The sequence below is a fragment of the Equus caballus genome, chromosome 10 (genome assembly GCF_041296265.1).
Source record: "Equus caballus isolate H_3958 breed thoroughbred chromosome 10, TB-T2T, whole genome shotgun sequence".
NCBI lineage: Eukaryota > Metazoa > Chordata > Mammalia > Perissodactyla > Equidae > Equus > Equus caballus.
The window spans coordinates 85,157,693-85,179,665 of NC_091693.1; the positions used below are offsets into that span (position 1 = coordinate 85,157,693).

Below are 21,973 nucleotides of genomic sequence, written 5' to 3' on the forward strand. Positions count from 1 at the left end.
TGACATGCCTGAGGGTTTGGGGAAATAACCCACTTCCTGCTAGAGTTCAGAGAAGTAGAATGAACCCACAGCCTGTACCTTCATGGACCGGCACTTGTGGGGCTGCCTCCCAGCCTTGGAGAGCCCAGGGAGCACGGTGGCCCTCTGCTTAGGACCTCTCTTCTGGTGATGTCTCTAGAATCTGAGTCGTGAGAGAGGCCCTCTTAAGAACACTGAACACAAGAAGAGCCTACTAAAGCTTAGAAAATTACAGGAAATAAAATGGTTTCTGAGTTTTGAAATGAACAAGAGAGGGCTGCTAGAATTCTAACACTAAGAAGTCAGATTTCTGCACTGGAGGCAAGGCTAGAGAAGCAGTCCTCCAGGCCCCAGGGACACCCTGAGAAATGACGGCTGTCCAGTAGAAAACAATTGCGACACCACAGAAGGTGTGAAATCAGGTTTCTGACTTTCTGAATCATCAGTTGTAGTAACCAATGGTTCAAGTGACAAGCTGGCACAGATTTCTCTGGTTCAGTACATCAGTGCCAGGCTTTGAGGCCTGGAAGAATTAGGGGGTAGATCGGGGATCAGCAATACTGCAAAGGGTCAGTTAGTAAATATTTGAGCTTTGTGGGCAGAGGGGCAAAACCAAAGATAATATGTAGGTTTGCATATGAAATCAAAGATGTGTGCACTTACAAGAGAGGAAAGAAATTTTCACACATTTTTAATGATAAAATTCAAAATGATATAGTAATAGAGTACATTTTTTCCTTTTTGGTAATATGGGTCTGCTAATAAGAAGAATGGAACTCTTGTTTTTCCCTCAGCGTTGAGGGAAAACATTTTGTGTAATTGAGGTTCAAAATTACTGTTCCCTATCTCCAGGTTGATTATAAATGTTTATCTGTGCTGACCAGTCATGAGATTGTGTGTGTTTCATTTTGGAAAATGTCTTTTCCCGCCATAGGTACTGCAAAATACTGATATTAGTTCATGAGCATTGATTCTACTTTATCATAGCCCTTGCGTGGATGTCTGGGAACTCAGCCACTTTACTGATGTTTCAGTTCCAAGGACTTGGGTCCCATAGTCAATGCTGACATTTGCCTTGTCCTCTCTTGTATCCCATTGCCTCTCAGCCTTGCTTTGGCGTTGCTAACACCAGTCCCACCTAGACAGCTGGTTCTAGATTCAGCTCCAGTGTTGGATCTCCCATTGCCAGGGACTAGCGTCTGTCCTTCCTATACCAACGGCCTACGTGGTTAGCTTTCTGCTCACGGCATGCTCACCCTCTCCCTGTGGGTTTTTCTGCCTTTTCCTCCTGGTGGGCCCTCCTTGAAGTTGGCCACCTGCCCACCTATCCCTGCTGTTATGTTATTTGAGGTCTCCCTGCCTTGATAGGCTCCTTCTTGCTGCTGGACCTGAGCCTGGTGTCTGCTTCCTCTCACCACCCCACTCCATGGATCAAGTTTCTGTGGACTTTCCCAGTCTGGCTTGTGCAAAAACCATCCAGGCTCTAGTGCCAGAACCAGAATGAACAGGTTTATGAGACTTAAGGAAGTTGATATCAACAGGCCTCTGGGGCTTTCCCGAGACTACAGCTAGTGGGTTTCCTGTGATTTTAGAAAACTTCTTAGAATGGGCTTAGAATGCTGTGGACACAGGGACTTGTAGAATGTGAAAAATGTTTATGATTGATGAGGGATGTGAGGGCAGCTGCCTTTCAGAGCACATTCTAGGCCATTAAGCATCAGAATATGCAGAGTGAGGCGTTCAGAACCCAGAACGTGCCAATTGTTCTGAAGCTGAAGGGAAAAGAAGAAGGAGGCTTCTAAGTTCAAGCAACTTAGGAAGTGTAGGTTCAGATCTGGATGACTCAGACAGTCTATTCCAAAGTCTAAGTTGCGTGGAAGGTGTGGATTTGGCTGGTGTCCACTGCCCAGGTGAACTGTTAGGAATAAGTTTCTAAGACTTGAGAGATCGAAAGAGGTTGAGGTTTAGGGTTCAGTTAGGGGAGTTGGTATAGCAGAAAATATAAGTAGAGACTGGTTATGACTAGATGTTGGGCAAGGCCAACCTCTCTGCTCTACCTACCTGTATATGCCCTGGGTAGATTCTCTGAGGTTTACTCACTTCAGGAGCCGAAGGACTAAGATATTTCCCCCTTATAATATTTAAAAGTTAGTAATTTAGAGATAATCTTAGATGACCTTAAAAATAAAAAAAGACTTTGATGTCAAGTCAATTAACTTGTAAGTCACAGAGACAAGACTTTATCAGAGGCCTCTTGACTTCCTTACCTAGTGTTTTATGTGCTCTCAGGGTTGAAAAGGGGTGCGAGATGAGGGTGGAAGAAGAAAGGAGGGAGATTCTGGCCATGTGGGAGATAATGAATCCCAGAGTGAAAATATAAAGCCAGAGTCAGTGGTACCCTAGTAAACAAAGCTGGTATCGGATCAAGTGACATCTTGGAGAGTACCAGGAAGCAGAGTCTGAAAGTGCAGCTAGGGTATCAAGTAAGCATTCTGGAGTCAAGGTGTACAAATTCACACAGGAAGTATCAAGGCAAGAAGTTAAAAATCAACAAGACAGTCAGAAACCTTGAGAACAGATCCTGGAGGTCCAAATACAGGAGAGAGGTCATAAGTGAGGCAAAGCCTTAAAAACAAGGAAAAATGTGAGAAGACGTTCAAAAGGTGTATCAGTCAGGGTTCTCCAGAAAACCTGAACAAGGATAGAGAGAGGGGAAGGGGAGGAGGAGGGGGTGGGAGGGGAATGAATTGGCTCACTTGATTGTGGTGGCTAGCAAGATGGAAATTTATAGGGCAGGGCTGGCTGGCAGGCTGTAAACACAGGTTAATGCCCTGGTCTTGAGGCGGATTTCTTCTTCTCTGGTTAAACTCATTTTGTTCTCAAGGCCTTCAACTGGTTGGATGAGGCCCACTCACATTAGTGAGGGTAATGTCTTTTACTTAATGTCAACTGATTGTGGATGTTACCCATCTACAAAATACCATCACAACACCACCCTAGATTAGTGTTTGATTAAATAACTGGTTGCTATGGCCTAGCCAAGTCAACACGCAAAGCTAACCACCACAGAGGGGAAGATAACAGCAGGAGTGCTGTGAACCAGTGTCCAGCAGATGAGATAGATTGTCCTAATGGCAGAGAGGCAATTAGAACCCTGAAGCCCAGAAAAATAGAAAGCAAATGTCAGATGTTGAGATAAAAGTCATAGATCCTAGGAATCTCCTAATTTTGAGGCAAATTGTGATGTAGGCTTGATCTTCCTTTACACATTCAGTATGAGTCAACAATGACAATAACAACAAAACACCCTGAAGAGGGAGTCTGAGGACCTGGTGGAATCTGACTTCTGCGCTGTCACTAACCAAGGTGATCTTGGGCAAGTGATCCGGCCCCTTGGGTCCTCTGGCCTTATCTGCAAAATGACCAAGTTTGATTAGAATCTGGAGTGAATGTTTGCAGAAGAGAATTCAAAAGTGTATTCACCGCTCAAAGCAAAGTGTTTACACTGACCTTGGATATGTATAAAACCCCTTGGCTGCATATAAAATCCCATATCAAAAGCACTGCTGTCTTAGCCCAAACTCCAGAAAATTCTAATTCAATTGAAGTGGAGCCCGGGCTTTAGAATTTAAAAAGTTAAAATTAAAAAAACTACTTTGGCTGCTTCTAAGTTTATCTTGTGCTGAGAACCACTTGCCAAATGTATTCAAATATGTTTTTGTTCATTTCTGAATTTTAAAGTCCTGGTAATCCATTGTGGTCCATGGAAAGAAGTCTGCAAGACCCTGGATTAGATGATCTTGGTGGCATTTTCTAGTTTGAAAACTAATTCCTTCTGTTATAGCAACAAATGCAGATGCTTCCACTAGTGAGGCCTATGGGTGGAAGTGGTGAAGTGGGGATGTCCTGGACCGAGGGAGTGATGGGGAAAGAGGGCTCAAACCCTCACAGCCATGAGAGGAAACGTGGCTCTTATGCTGAAGATGTTTCCTTACAGGAGTGGACTTCACAGAAAAAGGGGTTTGATGCGATTTTCAGAAATATCCTTAACACTTAGGAGTCATTGTATATTAGGATGGATTCTTATCCTCTTTCTTTCCTCTGCTTTTAGGGTTGGAATAGTTTACAAAAGTATTTTCCAAAGAGTGGACTGCAGCCTAGAGGGTTTTTACAATCTTTACGTTAGAAAAGAGTTCTTGAGCTTCATTTGACCAAAGAGGTTATCAAAGGACTGATGTTCCCTGGGATCACGCTTTGAGAATTTCTGCCTCAGGGTCATTTAAACTGGAAGAGCTTAATGCCCACGATTTACTGTAGCACTCTTTGACCACAGTGCTATTTATTTAGCTTCTTTCATCATAAAGCTGTAACCCCTTGGCTGCATGAAGGACATGCATCAGGATGCTGTGGTCAATATATATATATATAAAAGAGAGAGTTTAATTGGTTAGTGAAAGTTTCCTTGGGTTTGGGGAGTTAGAAGACTTGGGTTCTAGTTCCACCTCTGGCGTCTGGTAACTATGTGACTTGGGACAGGTGAATCCCATCACTTAATGTCAAATAATCAGAGCGTTACTTTACTCATTTACAAAATAGGGCTGAAATGTTTATAACGGATATTGTTAAGTTTGACATGACATAATGCATATAAAAACATATCAAATTATGAACAATGTAAAAAACAAGACATAATTATCACATAATTAAATACTTTATATACGTTCAACAGAGTTGGAATTCCTGCTATGGTTAAAGCACATTTTTAATATGTTGGTTTTCAACTGTGACATGAAGTTTATATAAATGTAGAAACTCCCTGGAATTTCTGTAACAAGGCCTTTTGTTTTGGGTTATTTTTAAAGAAAATAAATGGTCAGATTGTATTAAAATTTGATTATTGTAGCATTCTTTTTACATACATTTTGCTTAACATTTAGTATAAACTGTGAAGAGGACAAGATTGTCTACAGTGTACTGGAAATGAACTTTCATCTCTCAACACTATTGTCACTACAGTTTTTTTCCTCTCTCTCGATTGCCCAATCACTAAAGAGCTGTGACCTTCCTAAACATTTAAAAGTTAGCCCCAGCCATGTAACTCGTACAGTTTCTCTGCCAGAGTAGCAAAAGGAAGGAATACTGTAGTCTGCTAGTAAAACAGGTTTATGTAGTTAACAGAACAATGGATTCTATGCTGTCTTTATCAATGGAAGAACCTGTTAAGAAGAACTCTATTAAGAAACTTAAAATAATTTGTTTTGTAAGTATAGTTTTTAATTCTAGTCTTTCTAGCATTGTGAGAAATGTTAAGTGTATGACTCTCTATTTATAGTTGTGTTGCTATATTTAAATGTAATGTTTTAAGTGATTGTGTTCAGTTTTATCCCTTATGACAAGTTAATCATATTTTACAAATTTGAGTAACATCAAATTCATATTTGATCAAGCTAAAAAGTTGGGATCAGTGGCAGGACACTTTGCGGCATTGATTTTACTCTGATTATAATTGGTAACCTCCAAAGTTACCTTTTTATTGCATGAATATTTTAAGACCAGAGCGTGAGAAATTAAAACCCCAATCTTATATTCTTTATTGGACTGCTGATTTTATCCCATTTTACTTAACTCCTAGAGATCGTCTCTTTTTCCTGTTTTCACTTTGTTATTCATTTGTATGGTAAGATCTTCCCTGTCATGAAAAGAAATCTTTCTTTGATTGTATTACTCTTTCTTTTTCCTTTACCATCAAACTTTTGGGAAAGAGGGAGTTGTATCCACTGCCTGGGTTTTCTCACTACCCAACTTCTGTTCTCTGGCTTTGTGTTTACTGTCATCCCCTCGAAAGTTGGTCCTTCTCCCCTGTCCTTGTCCTGCTGAGTATCCATAACAACAATATATGGATGTTGTTGAGTATTTTCTCATTTTGAATTGTTCTCTCCCTTTGCTTGAATGATGGCTTTGAAATTTCCATTTTTATGATGTTTCTCCTTACCTGCATTCTTGGCTGATTTATCTTTCTTTTCATTGCATGTTGCACTTAAGTGTTCCACCAAATCCTATCTAAGGATCTTTGCTTCAGGCAATCTCATCTTCTTTCATGGTGCAGTTTTCTCCTGACTTCCCTACTCTAGTTAGTGTCACCACCGTTCCGTGACTCAAGCACAGTTTCGAGGAGTAAATGACACATGTGGAAGCATTGGGCCCAGTGACTATAACAAAGGAGACCGTGAAGACATTCTATTTATTCAGTATTCTTCTGGGAACTTTGAGTGGTCTTCTAGTTCTTAGGCCGTTTATTATATTTATCCTATCTCACAAAGTCAGGAAATTATAAGCTCCTTGGGAACAAAATTTGGACATCATTTATTTCCCTTCTTTGTATCTTTCTAGGGTTTATTAGTACATATAATATTTTAAAATCGTAGTTTGAAAGGTACCCTAATGTTCCCAAATTTTAACGAAAGTTTCAATTAACAAATTTAAAAGTATGTACTGTGTTTCTAGGATGTTAAATTCAGCTGAGCCAAAGCCAAATGCTGCGTTCTCAGTGACTGCTGGAGCCTAGAGTGCTCCTCTCTGCACTTTGTAGAGAGCTTGAGCTAGGTTAAGATACAGATGCACCTCGATATCAAGAAACTTATTCAGAAGTACCTATTTAGAGCAAATGAATATATGGGAGATTGAAAATGAAACTTCTTACTCTCAAGGAGCTTACAGAATAATGCAGCGAGACGCTAAGATTTAACACTACACAGTTTTAAAGCCTCCCAAGGACAGCAAGATGTTTATTTTTCCAGCAAGTTTGAATGGTGAAAGGACCAGCCCTAAGATGTCAACCAAACTATGCCAATTTGTAAATCTATGATGCATGAAATTTACCATGGGAAAGTTTCCCAGTGTTTTGTTGCCTGGTAGTATTCCTAGCCACACTCCCCTGTGGCTTTCGAGCGTCATAATAAGGAACTAAGTACAAATGCTGTTATTTAATAACTGTTTGTGATCCCCTTTTCCTCTCCATCCTCTCCACTGAATGCACACCTGCTGGAGGGTCATTGACCCTTGGGATAGCTTTGAAACTTCATATGATCATTGTTTTCATAGTTTTAACATATTTCCCCAATTGTTGAATTCTCCTGTATTGTAAGAGTTAGATATGTTAATTTTTCAGCTGATTTTCAGAATAAATGTAAACAAAAAATCTGTAGTTTATGTAGGTCTATATTATCTAAGCAAATTTTGATTTTGTGTTTTTTTCTTTCATAAAAGTGATACTTTTTAAAGCCACAACAAAGGTTACTGGTAGTGTAAAACGGTTTCCTAAGGAATCTGTGTGTTTGTTGCATTTATATTCTTTATGTCAATACACATTATTCAAGCTCTATCATCCAGCATGCTTATCATTGGACTTAATGGATGGAGAAAGAGGTCAGTGGGAAGAATTCTCCTGAATTATATCACAGTTTAATTCTAGTCAGAGCATAAAGTCCACTACACTGAAGAGCTTTGTCAGCAGTCGTGGTAATGAATGACACACACGATTTTTGGTCACACAGCTTCCAAGTTGCCCTAAATTATTGGTTTGAGCTGTAGAGTAAAGCAGGTTGTTTGCCAGTTAATTAATTGGACACTGTATTTTTACGTATGTTAAATATTCGCATTATCCTCTGATGGACTTGATGAGGAAGAAGAACCCTGCTCCCTAGGAATGAAGTAGTGAACATTTCACAGTTTTGGAGTGCTTTTAGAGAAATGATTTCCAAGCATCTGTCTAGTTAAGAAAGAAAACTGGGCAAAAAGTAAATGGCTCCATTGGTTTCGTTCACGCTTTAACTTAATCTGGGATTAAGCTCACTGGGAGTTATGTATTTGAATTTGAAGATCTGTAATAAATGGTATTTAAAAATTCTTCCCAAACCTTTCTTACTTCCAGGCATTAAATGAAATTATGTACCTCTATCATTGTTGGATCTGGTATCAGGCATAACTAGCACACTGTGTGCCCTTAATATTCACTGAGGGAGCCTGGTTGTCTGGATCTTTGTACATTTTAAAAATATTGTAAGGTCACTTTCCTTTTTTGTAATAGGTTCTTCTCGCTTTGTTGGTGATTGTGTCACTTGGATTAGGGCTGGGCCTTGGACTCAGGCAACCGGAAAAGCAAGGTATACCCCTCAGCAATGCCTCGGAACACGCTATGGTGCCGCTTGCCCCTCACCTTCACCTGTGAACACGTGTGCACTCCTCTCCCAAGCTCTTTCTCTCCTCCATGCGGCGCTCTCTTACGAGGCTTCTCCTTCTGCCAACCCCACTTACTGGGAGCCCGCATCCCTGGTTGGCACTGTCCACTGTCTTTTCTGGATTTTGCTTTTGCCCTCCTCCCCCTGCTCCTTTGCGATTCATATCACTCCAGAGTTTTCTCTGACTTTTCCTCACCTTCATCGAGGACTTTGATCCCTGATCAGAGCTTCCTTCTGTCCCCGCTCCTCCTCTAATCTTTACTGTCTGGTGATAAACTTGGCCTCGAAAGTCTTGGTTGCTCCATTCCCAGGACCTCCTGCCCCACTCCTGCCCCTTGATATCACGTTAGTGTTGCTCCATCCCTGAAATCTCCCTGTGTCTTGGTTGGGCAGTGTCACATTCCTGCAACATAGTGCAGAATAAAAGCTTCACATTTTTTCTCTCGTAAGAAGGAAAAAAAACAAAAAGGAGATGCATGCACCAAAATATCAATAGACCTCGTTTCTTTTGTCATATCCCATTAATATGCATAGTAAATAAACCACTTACAAGTGGCTCTATAAAAAGCACTTTCTATAGTCTTATCATGTGTTGTTTTCACACTTTTACTAAGGGGAAGTATGAGGTCAAACGTTAGATCATTTATTCCCCTTTTTAATTTGACTCCACTGGGGAAAGTCTTCTCAGTCCTTCATTAGGGAAGATGACTGATAATTTTCCAGTTATGTTTCCATTTAAGAATTAACCAACACTCAGTACCCCTAGTGTAACAGGGGAGCACAGTGGAACAGAAAATGTGGGCATTAGCTGGAAAATTACTGTCTTTTCTTGGTCCCTTGGCTCTTGTGTTTCTGAACTACAGTACCAGTCCTAGATCTAAGAGATGTCAGCAGGGCATTTTGGTAGTAGTATTCTGATGTTACTGTATATAGGTGAATGTCATTTCTTGCTTATTTTATCCCACAGATCACAAATTAATTGCAAGAGGCATATACTAATCTCCAAAAAAATCTCCTATTAGTCCAGCTCTTTCACTTCCGTCCTTCCTTTAGTACAACTGCTGGTTGGCTTCCCCGAGCCAGAGTCATTGTTCCTTATTCTCTCCCTTCGTCTCAGTCCATCAGCCCTCATGTGGCATCATGCCCTTCCCCCTCCCTCTCCGCCCTCCCAGAGCCTTGATATTTAACTCCAGTCCCTCTTTGCCAGCCTCCTTAACATATGCAGTCCCTCATTCTTCCATCACAACTGTTTCCTAATACCCCACCCTGGACTGTTTTCACCATTCTCCACTCCAATTAAACCACTTTTCATAGGCGATCTATTTTTTTTTTAGTTTGAATTTTTAAACTAGTTTTTCTAGTTTGAGTTTTTATGCATTCTTACAAATTTATTGTTATGTGTGCACGTACTTTTTACTTATTCTTTTACAGTTGAGAGCTGACTAGGTGCTAAGTACTATTCTAATTACTGAGGATACAGTGGTGAAGAAAACAGCCAAAAATCCTTCAAAGAGTTTACATTTTAGCAGGGAATATAGAGAATAAAAATGTAAATAAGCAAAATATATATTGTATGATAGGGAAAATGCTAAGGAATAAGTAAACCTAAAAAAGGGAAATATGAAATATTGAGTGAGGGTGGGGTGGGGTGTGTGTATGAAGTAACTTTTGTAAAGAGCTGAAGGAAGTGAGGGGGAAACAGGGATATTTTGGGGATGAACAGTCCAGGCGAGAGGAAACAGCAGGAGGGAAGGGCCGGGCAGGAGCTTGCCTGGGCTGTGAAGAATGCCATTTAGAGAATAACAGGAAGATCAGTGAGCTAGAGCTAAGAGGACCAGAGGGAGGGAGTCATCAAACAAGATCGACCAAGAGGAGCCAGATCAGAGAGGGGTTGGTGGGCCACAGTATGGCCTTTGGCTTCCCTTCTGAGTGTGATGGGAAGTGATTGGAGGTTTTGAGCAGAGGAAAGACATGCTGTGTTTTCCTTTTCAACACAATCACTCAGGCTGCTGTGTTATGAATAAATCGCAGAGTGAAACTAGGTTGAGAGAGACCAGTTAGGAAATTATTGCAATGACACAGACAAGCCTTATATCTTGGACCAGGGTGGGAGCATTGTAAGTGGTGAGAAGTATTTGGATTCTGGATATCTTTTGATGTGGTGGATAGATTTTATTGACAGATTGGCTGTGGAGTGTGAAAGAGAGGAGTCAAGATGACCTCAAGATTTTTGGTATGAACATCGGAAAATATGACATTTCCATAATTGAGATGGGGAAGACTGTAGAAGGAGCTGATTTCAGGAGAATAATCAGGAGTTTCTTTGGGATGTGTTAAATTTGAAATATCTACTAGACGTCCAAGTAGAAAAGACAAGATGATTGTCTTGTTAGATGGTAGTTGAGGCTGACTTTAGAGGGCAAGTCTTGGCTGGACATACAATGTAGTGGCTATCAGCATCCTAATTGGGGTTTAAAGCAATGTGACCAGGGTGTGCCAACCTTAAAGGAATGAGAAAATGAGAGGGGAAAAAAACAGAGAAGGAGACTAAGAAGGAGTGGCCAAGACCGTGGGAGGAAAGCCAGGTGATTGTTGTGTCCTGGAAGCCAAGTGTGGAAAATGTTTCAAAGGAGGAGAGTGAATGTAAAAATGTGAGTGTTTTATGTAAATGGAATATAAATATTTTTATCTTTCTTTTTCACTGAGTGATTTTTAAGATCCCTCTAAATTGCTATGCTTGCATCACTTCTTATGCATCTATCTACTTACTACATAGCACTCTTTGGCATGTATCCAACACACCCTTTGACTTATGCCCTCTCCCAGTGCTGGATACCCAGGTGACTTTAGTTCCCCAACACCACATAAATCCTGCAGGTTCTCTTATGGATCTGTGTTGGATTTGCTTTGTCACATACCCAGCAATGGCAGTCCTGGATCTTAGGGTTTACATTTTAACTTGGGTAAGTAGTCCCCGGTTGCTTTCTAGAATGGCTGCCACAGCCTACCCTGCCTTTACCATGCATCCCCACCAAACCTAGCATTATCTGGCTCCCTCATTTTTGACAGTGTAAACTTGGGTATAGAGTGAGATGTTTGATTTTAATATTTGTTTCTCTGTTCTGCTGCTCCAATCTGTGTTGCTTGCTCTCTCGGTTTGTTTGTTGTATGATTGGTGTTTCCTTAGCCTCTCCATTGTCCTGGATCTCATATTTTTTGGATCTCTTTTTTGGTTTTACTTCCTCATTTTGCTGAAGGACATTCTTCAGTAGCTTTCTAAAATAGGATGCATGAAAGATATAACTTGAGTTCTTACCTATCTAAACACATCTTCATCATTCTAACCTAACACTTGAGAGTTTGAATTCTAAGATGAAAATAATTTTCCTCTAGCAATTTCAGACATTGTTTTCCTGGCTTCTAGCTTCCAATGTCACTTTTAAGAAATTTTATACCATTCTGACTTGAGACCCTTTATAGGTTGCTCATGATCTTTCTCTGGGAGCTTTCAATATCTCTTTATCCCTGTTGATCCCTTGGTGTGAGTTTTGCCCTGGGAAAATGGGTGAGCAATTTTGTTGTAATAATTTACACTCTTCGGTTCTGGGAAATTTTCTGAATACGATTTCTTTGATAATATCATCTCCATTTTCTTGTTTTCACTTTTAGGTACTACCTCTCTGTTTTAAGGTCAACTAAATAGTAGCCTTAATTACATCTGTAAAGTCCCTTTGCCATGTAAGGCAACATATTCACAGTCTCAGAGATTAGGGCATGGAATCTTCTTGGGAACAATAATTCCCACTACCAAACCCCTCTATTGAATTTTTTATTACTGCTCTCATGTTTTTATTTCCAAGAGCACTCTGAATGTTATTTCTCTCTCTTTTAATTATGGCTTTCTTTCTTATTTCGTGGAAGCAATATCTTCTCTTTTCAGAGGACCTCAATATTAGTTGTGCACGTGTGTGTGTTTGTGTGCCTGTGTAACTCTTCTGCTCCCTGCGTTGTTTCCTTTTCCACCAAGTTTTTCTTTTTTCCTGTTTGTTTTGGTCTTTGTCTTTCATGCTGGATGCTCCCTGCCATGCTCAGATGTCTGGTAGCCATCTGTTCACATTTAAGAGTAAGGCTGATTCATCTTTTCTCATCATTGCTAATCCTCTATGTCTGCTGTCCCTGTGATGAGAGCCACTCCTCCTAATTTCCTCCAGATTATGAGCCTTCTATTCTCTAGTAGGAGGTGTGGTGGGTAGTCATTGCATATCCAAACTTTCAACCAATTCCACTATTTTTAGCCTCTGCCTGTCCCACCCACCCTCATCTAATGGTACTCGGTATCTCTGAGTCTGGGACGTCTTTGGGGTCCTGGGGGAAAATCACTCATTATTTGTCACTCTTTATTTATTACTTTGCACTGATGGATCATACAGCACCATAACAATTGCCTAGTTGTCTGTCATAGTCTGTGCTAGTACTTCTGTGTGCTTCTACCATCTAGCTATGAGATATTGGATACTCTCTAAGCATTGATTTCCTTATTTCCTTCACTCTACAGGCAGCTGCAGGAAAAGATGCTTTGATTCTTCATATAGAGGATTGGAGGGCTGCCGTTGTGATGTGGGATGTAAAGACCGAGGCGACTGCTGCTGGGATTTTGAAGACTCCTGTGTGGAATCAAGTATGAATTCCAAGCATAAGTTGTTTAGCACGTTGATTGTGCCATCATTGCTGCACGCGCAAATGCTCACCACACACCTTGTGATCAGTTTGCTAGGGCTGCTGTAACAAAGTGCCAAAGACTGGGTGGCTTACACCACAGAAATTCATTTTCTCACAGTTCTAGAAGCCAGAAGTCCAAGATCTTTGTTTCTTCTGAAGACTGAGAGACACTCTGTTCCGTGCCTCTCTCCTAGCCTCTGTTGGCGGGCTGGCGATCTTGGCGTTCTCTGCCTTGTGGCAGCCTAACTGCAAACTCTGCCTTCATCTTCATGCAGGTTCTCCCTGAGTCTTCACAGTCCTCCCTGTGTGTGTCCGTGTCCAAACTTCCCCTTTTTGTAAGAACCCCCACCACACTGGATTAGGGCCCGTCCTAATGTTCTCACTTTAACGTGATTATCTGCAAAGATCCTTTTCTAAAGTCAAGTCACATTCATGGCAGCGAGGGTTAGGACTTCCACATTTCTGAGGGGGTACAATTAAACCCATAACGTCTTGTATGCAGGAGCTAGGATTATGCTGTCTTCCTTTGCAGTGCTAAATGCAGAATCTACACTTCAGTTAGCTGAGGTTGAGGAATAACCTACAGCAGATGAAATGCCGCATAATTGCTTATGTTCAATGGAGTTTCACTATGGTGTACGTTAATGCTCTTATTTAGTTTCATTTTCAGTAGTTCTCAGATTTCAGGTGCATAAGGCTCACTAGGAAGGCTGGTGATTCTTGGTGATTCTGATGCCAGCGTCCTCAGAACACAACTTAAGAAACTTTGTTCTCTAAGTGGAAGACACAGTTTGCAATGTTTGATTTCTAAGAAATCAGGGAAGGTGGGGAGTCTAGAGGGTCAGGAGAGTGAAGGTTAGAACAGTAGAGCTCCTTACGTTATGCTCTCTGCGAAGGGCAGGAGGGAGGGGATGACCTAGTCTAGATAAAGTCTGTATTCCCTTTCCTTAATCTCCTGAAATCTTTTCTTTCTTAGTAAATACTAAACAGTGAGGAATGAAGAATGCTGTGCACAACTGAAGCACGCAGCAGCCGCCTCTCCCGTGGGTTTGTCTAAGCGCAGGACTGATAGTGATTGTAGTCACTGCTCATGAGCAGGTGCGCTGGGAAGCAGCCTCACTGCAGCCCCTGGTTGTTCTTAGCGTCGGGACTTGTTTAAACTGACCTCGTCCTAAGTCTATAGCCGGGGAGACACCAGAGGCCTGGTGGGGAGCTGCTGTACCACTGCTGTCACTCTCAGCTGGGAGGCCCCTGACCTGCCTACACTCTTACGGGCCTGACCATGTTCCTGTTCCTTCCTTGCTGCCTGTCTGTAGACAAGGCTGGGAAAAGCTGCTCTTGAGTGGGAACAATCGCTGAGGGTTAGTGGTTCTTCACCATCGGGAGCTCCTACCCTTGGGTGAGAATAGGATTGATGTTTAGAGTTTCTCCAAACTCAGAGGTGAACCTCTCTAGGTAGCCCAGCATCTCTCTCTGCGACTCGTGCCAAATGAAGAAAAGCAGTGGACTGTCCCTTATTTGTGTTATGTAATTTCATTTACTAATGCAGGTAAATCAAGAATTTGTACAATAAGACAGGGAGAAATGCATTAAATTTATATTTTTAGTATTGGATACTTAAAACAAGTTAAGTGCTCAGAACTGAATTTTGTAATTTTACAGCTCAAATATGGACCTGCAATGTGTTTCGTTGTGGGGAGACCAGACTAGAATCCAGCCTTTGCTCTTGTTCAGATGACTGTTTGCAGAGGAAAGACTGCTGTACTAACTATAAGAGTGTTTGCCAAGGTAAGCAGAGGATGTTGACCCATTTGCCTCTGAGAGTGCAGTGACCTGAAGCTGGCTTAGGCTGCAAAAATTTAAACAAGTCAGAGAATCTTTAGCTAGCCCATATAGAAGAAAAGACAAAAGTTCACTGCGGGAAGAAACGTGGTTTGTGCACCATAGAGGAAGGGAGGTCATAGCGTAGATACAGGAAAGAAGAGAAACCTTAAAGTCCTGTATTTCTCTGTAAGGCACGGTCTTTTTCAGTCCAATGACTCTTCTAGACCTGTGGTTTGGGACACCAGATGGCAGATCCTAAAGTTAGAACATCATAAAAGAAGTTATCTGGCTTAAACATCAGTCTGTTAAACCAAGGTTGTTGTTGAAACAACTGTGTACTGAGTTGTTAAATTACTGATTTAGGACCCCCAGGAAGTTAAGGCAAAGCCATAATTATCATCCAGGTTGTTCAACTGCTGCTTCCATCCACCTGCCACTTTACAGATGATGCAGATTTTTTTCTTAAATCACCACTCCCTCAGAACATCTGATGAGATTTATGAAAAATGCACATATGCAGCTAGCAACAAAATTCCTTCAAGCTATCAACTCCTTTTTCATAACACCATATCCAATAGAGCTAACTAACTTACAGGTTTAATATTTTTAGACAAAAAAAGGGATTAGGTTGAATTCTGACTTTTTAAATAGGAGGAAAATGTTATAATAGAAATATTATTAGCTATAATCTCATAGTAGAAAATAGATTTTGCACTAATAGAGGAATCCGTTCTTACACAAAATATAATTGAAAATCAGCTAAAAAAGGCAATCAGAAAGGAAAATAAAAGTCTGAAATGGTAACTCTGCTTTTAAATAATAACTGCTTGATATTTAATAGTGAATTGTGTATCATTAAGAATCCCTCTAAATTCACAAAGGCAAGTATTGTCTCTGGTTTGCTTATTTCTCTAATGAGTTCACTGATCATACTGCCTCTGACCTCTATATTCTCCTGCCTTCTATCCCATTGTTATAACTCTTGACTTTTATCTCAAGACTGATCCTCAGGTCATGTGGTAAATTTTTCCCACTGAATTCATCACACAATATTGTTTGAGTTTAACAGAAACAAAACTAATTGTTATAAGCGGTGTTGAAGTTTACCATTACCACTAATTTGTTACTTTGTTGGAGTTAATTTAATCATTTCAGCTTATTTTTTAAATTATTGAGAATGTTTTCTCACTCTAAAGATTCAACACTTTATATTTAAAGATATTAAATGATTTTTGCCAAAACTATATCTTCAGACAGTAGTATGAGGGAATTTGAATAATTTTTGTACAGGAAACCAGCTAGTTACTTTCGTATTTTAAGTTTAGAACTTTTAAAACCTTTATGGTAAATTTCTAACCCGTAAAAAGGAGAGAATAGTATGATGTCTTCCCCATATGTCCATGACCTAGCTTCAGCAAGGATCAACTGATGGCCAATCTTGTCTCATATTGACACAGTATAATTTTCAAAAAGATAAAAACACAACTCTCATATGATTGTAAAGTGAACATGTAGAAGATTTATTAACTCGTTAATGAGATAACCAACTGGAATATTAAGCTGACTCAAAGAGAAATCAAGAGACTGAGAATGTATAGGACTGAAAGAATGTTGGAATACAATCACTGAAACTCTAATTTTTGGTGGGACAGAAATGATTTGCATTTCTACAGGGCAATTTATTTGCTTTCAGACAAGAATCAGCCATATGGCTATTCATTTCCACCAATTACCCTTCTTGAGTTGTAGAATGAGTTGTAAAGAATAAGCTAGGTAAAGGTACAGACTCCTGGGTAATTAGATAATTCATAGGTGGGCTTTTTAGATAATTCCTACTTTGAAATGAAGTTGTGCTCAGCCCTCTTTTTGCTTATTTCCAAGTTTTGAATTTTTTCTTAATAAAATATACTCTTTATTACCCCCAACCTATCTCTCAAAATTTTAGATTATGTCAAAACAAAACCTAGAGTTATAATTCATTTGTAAATATTTTCAGTGTATCTAAAAAGCATAAGGATTTAACAAAATTATAATGCCATCAATATATGTAAAAATATCAATTATTTGTCATCAAATATCCAGTGTTCTAATTTTTCTATTTCATAATATTTTAAAAAATAGGATCCAAATAGATTCCATACATTGCAACTGGCTGATATATTTCAAGTCCTTTAAAAGTCGATCCTCTCTCCCTCTTTTTTTTTGCCTTGCAATTTACGTATTGGAGACATGAGGTCGTTTGTCCTGTAGAATTTTCCAGTCTGGGTTTTGCAGATAGCATGTCCTGTGACTTAAGCAGTGTATCATCTCCTGTATTTCCTGAAAATTGGTAGTTAGCACCAAAGGACTGTTTAGATTCAGGTTTTGTTTATTTATTTAGCATGTGTACTTCATACATCAGGATATTATTTCTATTAAGAAGCACATCTTGTCTGCTTGTCTCCTTTTGAGGGATGTTAGTTATTGATCGTTGCCTAGATCCACTGGTGTTGCAAATGATGACATTCAAATTCTATCATTTCAACTTTGCTAATTAGCTGGAGTGTTCTATTAACAGGAATGTCCATTTTCTGGTTAAGATCTTAAGTATTTGTTGTTTCAGTTTTGTCCATTTGATATCAATTATTGTCACTGGCTATGTTTCCTTTTATTCATGCCTTCTTTTTTCTTTAGATTGTATATCTATATTTATTAACCTAGGGTTTTTTTAGCAGTTGGGAAAACATTGTCCATGAAGAAAAAAACATTATCAAAAAAGGAAAGAAACTGTCCCTCTCTGGCTAAAGGCATCCCCTTTGTTTTTCTGGGTGAGGATGGGCTTCCTGGTATTCAGTTAGTGCAGATTTCTGTTCTGTGTGGGTCACGAGAGGCACTGACCTGCCATCGTGTGAAATGGCGCTAAACACGTTCTGGAAGAATTGAGCCACTGGAGGGACAGGAATTAAGTAGTTTTGAAAGGTCATGTCCATTGAACTTTTGCTTCTCTTTTCTTGTCCCTGGGGCAGTCATCTAAAGCTTTTGATCCGATGCTTTTCAGGAGAAAGCCCATGGGTGCAAGAGGAGTGTGGCACAGCCCAGCAGTCTCGGTGTCCAGAAGGGTGAGAACACCATGGGGATTTTCATCCTCCTTTCACAGAGGGCACCCGGGAGTGTAGCTGAGCGGCAAGGGGGAGTTTCCTCCACTCTGTTTACGTTTTAAAATGAAAAGGTTAACAAACGATGAGATTCCTTGTGGCTTCCAACTCATAACAGACTTTTGTTTGCTTTACTGTTTACAAAGCATATTTATATTTATTACATTCATGTCTTACCAGAATGGCTTGAAAAATTGGTTGAAGTCCTTATACTAACATTCCCATGGTTCCTATGGTCAGGAGTAGAATTTAGGTCTAAGTTACCCCGGGCAGAACTCTTTGCTATTAACATCCTGGCACCTCAAATTTGTTCTTCCTGAGGGAAGGGGAAGCGGTTTGTCCCTGGAAGGCCTCACAATGAAAGGTGGACCTTGAAGAATGAGTGAGGGGCACTCTGTCAGGTGGGCATGGGTGATGACCACGTGAGGTGACACCCGTCACCCCACCCCTCCATGCGTCTCCTCCTTCTTTCTTAATGAATTTTCTACACATTGTAGTTAAAACAGTCTCAATTTTCCAGTTTTATTTTTTGAGATATAGTTTATATATATTTAAATATTCACATTTATGTGTACGGTATAATGAGATTTGGAAATTCGGAAACCTGTGTAACTCACAGATATAGAATATTTCCAAGATATAAAATATTTCCACTGTTTCAGAAAGATGCCTCATGTTCCGATTTCTATCACCGTGGATTCCTGTTTTAGCATTTCATATAAATGGAATCATACCCTATGTTCTCTTTGGGTCTGGTATTTTTTTGCTTAACCCAATGTTTTTGACTCATCAATGTTATTGAATGCCTCATACCTCCCAAGGGTTTTTGCACAGCACATTTTCCCCAATTAAACATTGGTCCCATGCTCTTTTCATATTACTTTTATTTGTTCTTTAGGGCTTGGTTCACATGCCATACCCCCTGGAGAGCCAGCTCTCACCTTACAAAGATTGAATCTGACGTCCTCCTGTGTAATTGGATAGCACCCTGCTCAAATCTAGCCCTTAACCACGTCTGTTTATTTCTCAGTTTCATTGCTAGATAAGGGCTGGAATCCTTTCATGCCTTTATTCTCAGCACAATGTCTGACTCAAATATTTGTTAAATGAATTGCTCTAGAATAAATGCATCTTCTGGGAAACCAAACGGACTTGTCCTCCAGACTCTCCTCACAGCTTCTTTTACAATGTGGAATTAGATGGCTGCACTGATATTTTTTCCAGCTTTACTCAAGCACATTAAAAGAACGGAAATTATTCTTCTTATTTTTAGCTGGTGTGAGCATTCAAAGTTTTCTTCATAATAATATTGGGTGTTTGTCAGAATTTTTAAAGACTTTTTCTAACCAAACTTCTCGGAAAAGTATATTTTTGTTAAAAAATTTAGACGTGAAACTGCTTGAGCACAGAGTTGAAAATAATTTCTTTTGCATTCTCACATGCATGCACTTGTTTGGAATTTAAAACAAATTTACTGTCTTCATAGTTGCTATTTACAATAGCCCTAAATGGGAAAGTACGCAAATACCCAACAACACTAGAATGAATAAATTGTTGTTTAGTCATTCACTGGAATACTAGACAGCCATGACAATGAATGATCTACAACTATAGACAACAATGCGGATGAATCCCAAATGTAATGTTAAGTAAAAGAAGCCAGACACAGCAGAATACATACTATATGGTTCAGTTTGCATATAAAGATAAGTGCAAAAATAGACACCACTAATCTATGCCCTTAGAAGTCAAGATGGTGATCACCAGTGGTGGAAGTGTGGTTGACAGAAGTTGGTGATTAGAAGGAACCATGAGGGGAAGGTTCTAGGGTGCTGGTAATATTCTGTTTCTTGATCTGGATGATGGCCACACAGTGGAGTTCAGTTAGGAAAAATTTATGAAACTATACATCTCTGAAAAGTGTGTGTGTGTGTGTGTATGTATATAAAATACAAGTAAAATTTAAAAAACAAAAAAATATTGAATGAAAAAAAGACAGTCTCTGCTATAACCCAAAGGTTACCTTCCATCATTTTAACTTAAATACTCATCCAAAAAGAGACTGTAATGCTTTTAAGGTTAATATTAATATTCTGAGATGTTAGAATAAAGAGTCAAGAAATGTAGAACTTTAGAATAATAAAACACCTTGTAAGCTACAGAGTTGCTAAATTTCATATCATAATTACATCCAAAAGAAGGTAGAATAATTGTAACTTTTATGATATTTGAGTTTGAGCATTGAATTCAGTTGTCATGGCTTTTGGCTCAGTGCCAAAGCCAGGACCGTGAAAGGTCTGCAATATAGAACGTGATTTCTGGTGATGTTTTGTTAATCCCCTGCTTGCATGCCACTGACCTCTGTTGGAAAACCACAATTAATTAGCTCTGTGTATTCTTATCACTGTGAAAGGCTAAATATATCTGAGGTGAGGCAATGATAACAATGTGCTGTGTTGTGATGATTCCAAAGTATCTGCTAAGTGGGTTGGGATTGAATTTTGAGAGGTTGAGGAACTGTTTAGGATTAAATCGTTAGTGAAGAATGAAGCCAAGAAGTGAACCCAAGTCTTGCTGAGGGCGAAGCCCTTCCTTTTGCTCCACAGCACACTGCCTTTCATCGTAAACTCTCGGGGCTAGAGAAATTTCATATATGACATGCCTGGCTCTCACAGACAGCCAATGCCAAGGAGTACACGGGAATAAGGAAAGTTAGCCAAAGTTATTTAAACTCTGGCACTCAAAGCTTGGTAGATCGCAGAGTTGAAAGACAGATAATTTACGTAACACTTTTTCTTTTTATAATTGAACATTTATATTAAGGGTTACCATCATAAAGGAAGTATAGATTGTTAAGGGAAATAATTTTTAAAAAGAGAAAGGAACAGTTGACCTAGAACTATTTTCTTAGTGTACTTTCTAAGCATTTTCTAATTTGGAGAATTGTAAGTAGTATAGAAAAGAGTGTATTTATTTTTCATCAAAATAAAGGACTAATTTTTGTTTCCATTTTCAGATTTGACCTGCCACCGGTTATTCTGTTTTCCATGGATGGATTTAGAGCTGAGTATTTACAGACGTGGAGTCCTCTCATACCTAATGTTAATAAGCTGAGTAAGTCTTCTCCAGCTGGAGGCAGGCAATGAGAATGACGCATCATTAGTCAATCTCTGGGTGGTGCACTTTTCTCGCTGATCTCTGACGTCAGTGGTCTGTCTTAGCACAGGGCCTCTCAGGATCCTGATGACTTTACTACCTGGTGTCTATTTTCGTGCCTGTTGGCTGCTCCTTCCTTTTTTTGTAGCATGTTCATCTTTTTGTTTGTTATTTTGATTGTTCCATATTTGAATATAACTTCTACTCTATGGAAATCTGTTCATATCTACTGTCTCAAAAGTGGCATTTGTCAGACCTGGGTGCTGGGTCTTCACAGGGTGAATGTGAGCAGCCAGGACAAGGTCCTGAAGGATCCTGAGTAGACTGGACGGAGCCAGCACATACCAATGCTCCAGTAGGTAGAAAGTCCGGTATCTGTACCTGGTTCTGGAATCAAAGTGCCTGGAACCTGGCTCCACCGCTTAGTAGCTGTGAGACCTCGGGCCAGTTTACCTCACCTATTGGTGCCTCAGTCTCCTGGTCTGTGAAATGGTCACCTCCTACCTGATAGGAATTCTGTGAGAATATATATGTAGTATACATTGCATGATTTTAAGTGATTCCTATAATCACTCCTTTTTTTTTTATCATCTTTATCATGTTGTTATACATCCACATTACGGCAACTGGCCTTCATACAATTTTATAAAGTGAATAATAAAGAGAAATGGACTCCCCAGGGACACAGAGCTATGAAGTGTCAGAGGGTTGGCCCCAGAGTCCATACTCTTCTCTCCTGCAATTCCTCTCTTTCTGCCAACTTCTACCAGGCCCTCTTTTCCTTCCAAGGTCCTCAAAGTTTATAGCAATTTTACTGGTTTCCTATTTTTATGTTTCTGCCAATTATTGAAAAATAGCTATTTGGCCCTGAGTCAGTTGATTATG

The 21,973-nt window shown here is 39.8% G+C and overlaps 1 protein-coding gene across 7 annotated transcripts in view; it reads left to right on the forward strand.

Annotated features, from left to right (window-relative positions):
* Positions 1–21,973, forward strand: part of ENPP3 (ectonucleotide pyrophosphatase/phosphodiesterase 3) — an 87,976-nt gene that overhangs the window by 11,243 nt on the left and 54,760 nt on the right. Inside the window, exons 1-6 of one of the 7 annotated variants that reach the window (XM_001504298.6) lie at positions 5,069–5,278; positions 8,105–8,180; positions 12,811–12,933; positions 14,637–14,762; positions 17,836–17,896; positions 20,949–21,046. In XM_001504298.6, the coding sequence (XP_001504348.3) occupies positions 5,201–5,278; positions 8,105–8,180; positions 12,811–12,933; positions 14,637–14,762; positions 17,836–17,896; positions 20,949–21,046 (562 nt within the window). In that variant the 5' untranslated portion in view covers positions 5,069–5,200. Of the gene's footprint in view, positions 1–5,068; positions 5,279–8,104; positions 8,181–12,810; positions 12,934–14,636; positions 14,763–17,835; positions 17,897–20,948; positions 21,047–21,973 lie in introns of those variants that run through there. The other 6 variants (XM_070223864.1, XM_070223865.1, XM_070223868.1 and 3 more) reach the window with 6 other exon arrangements.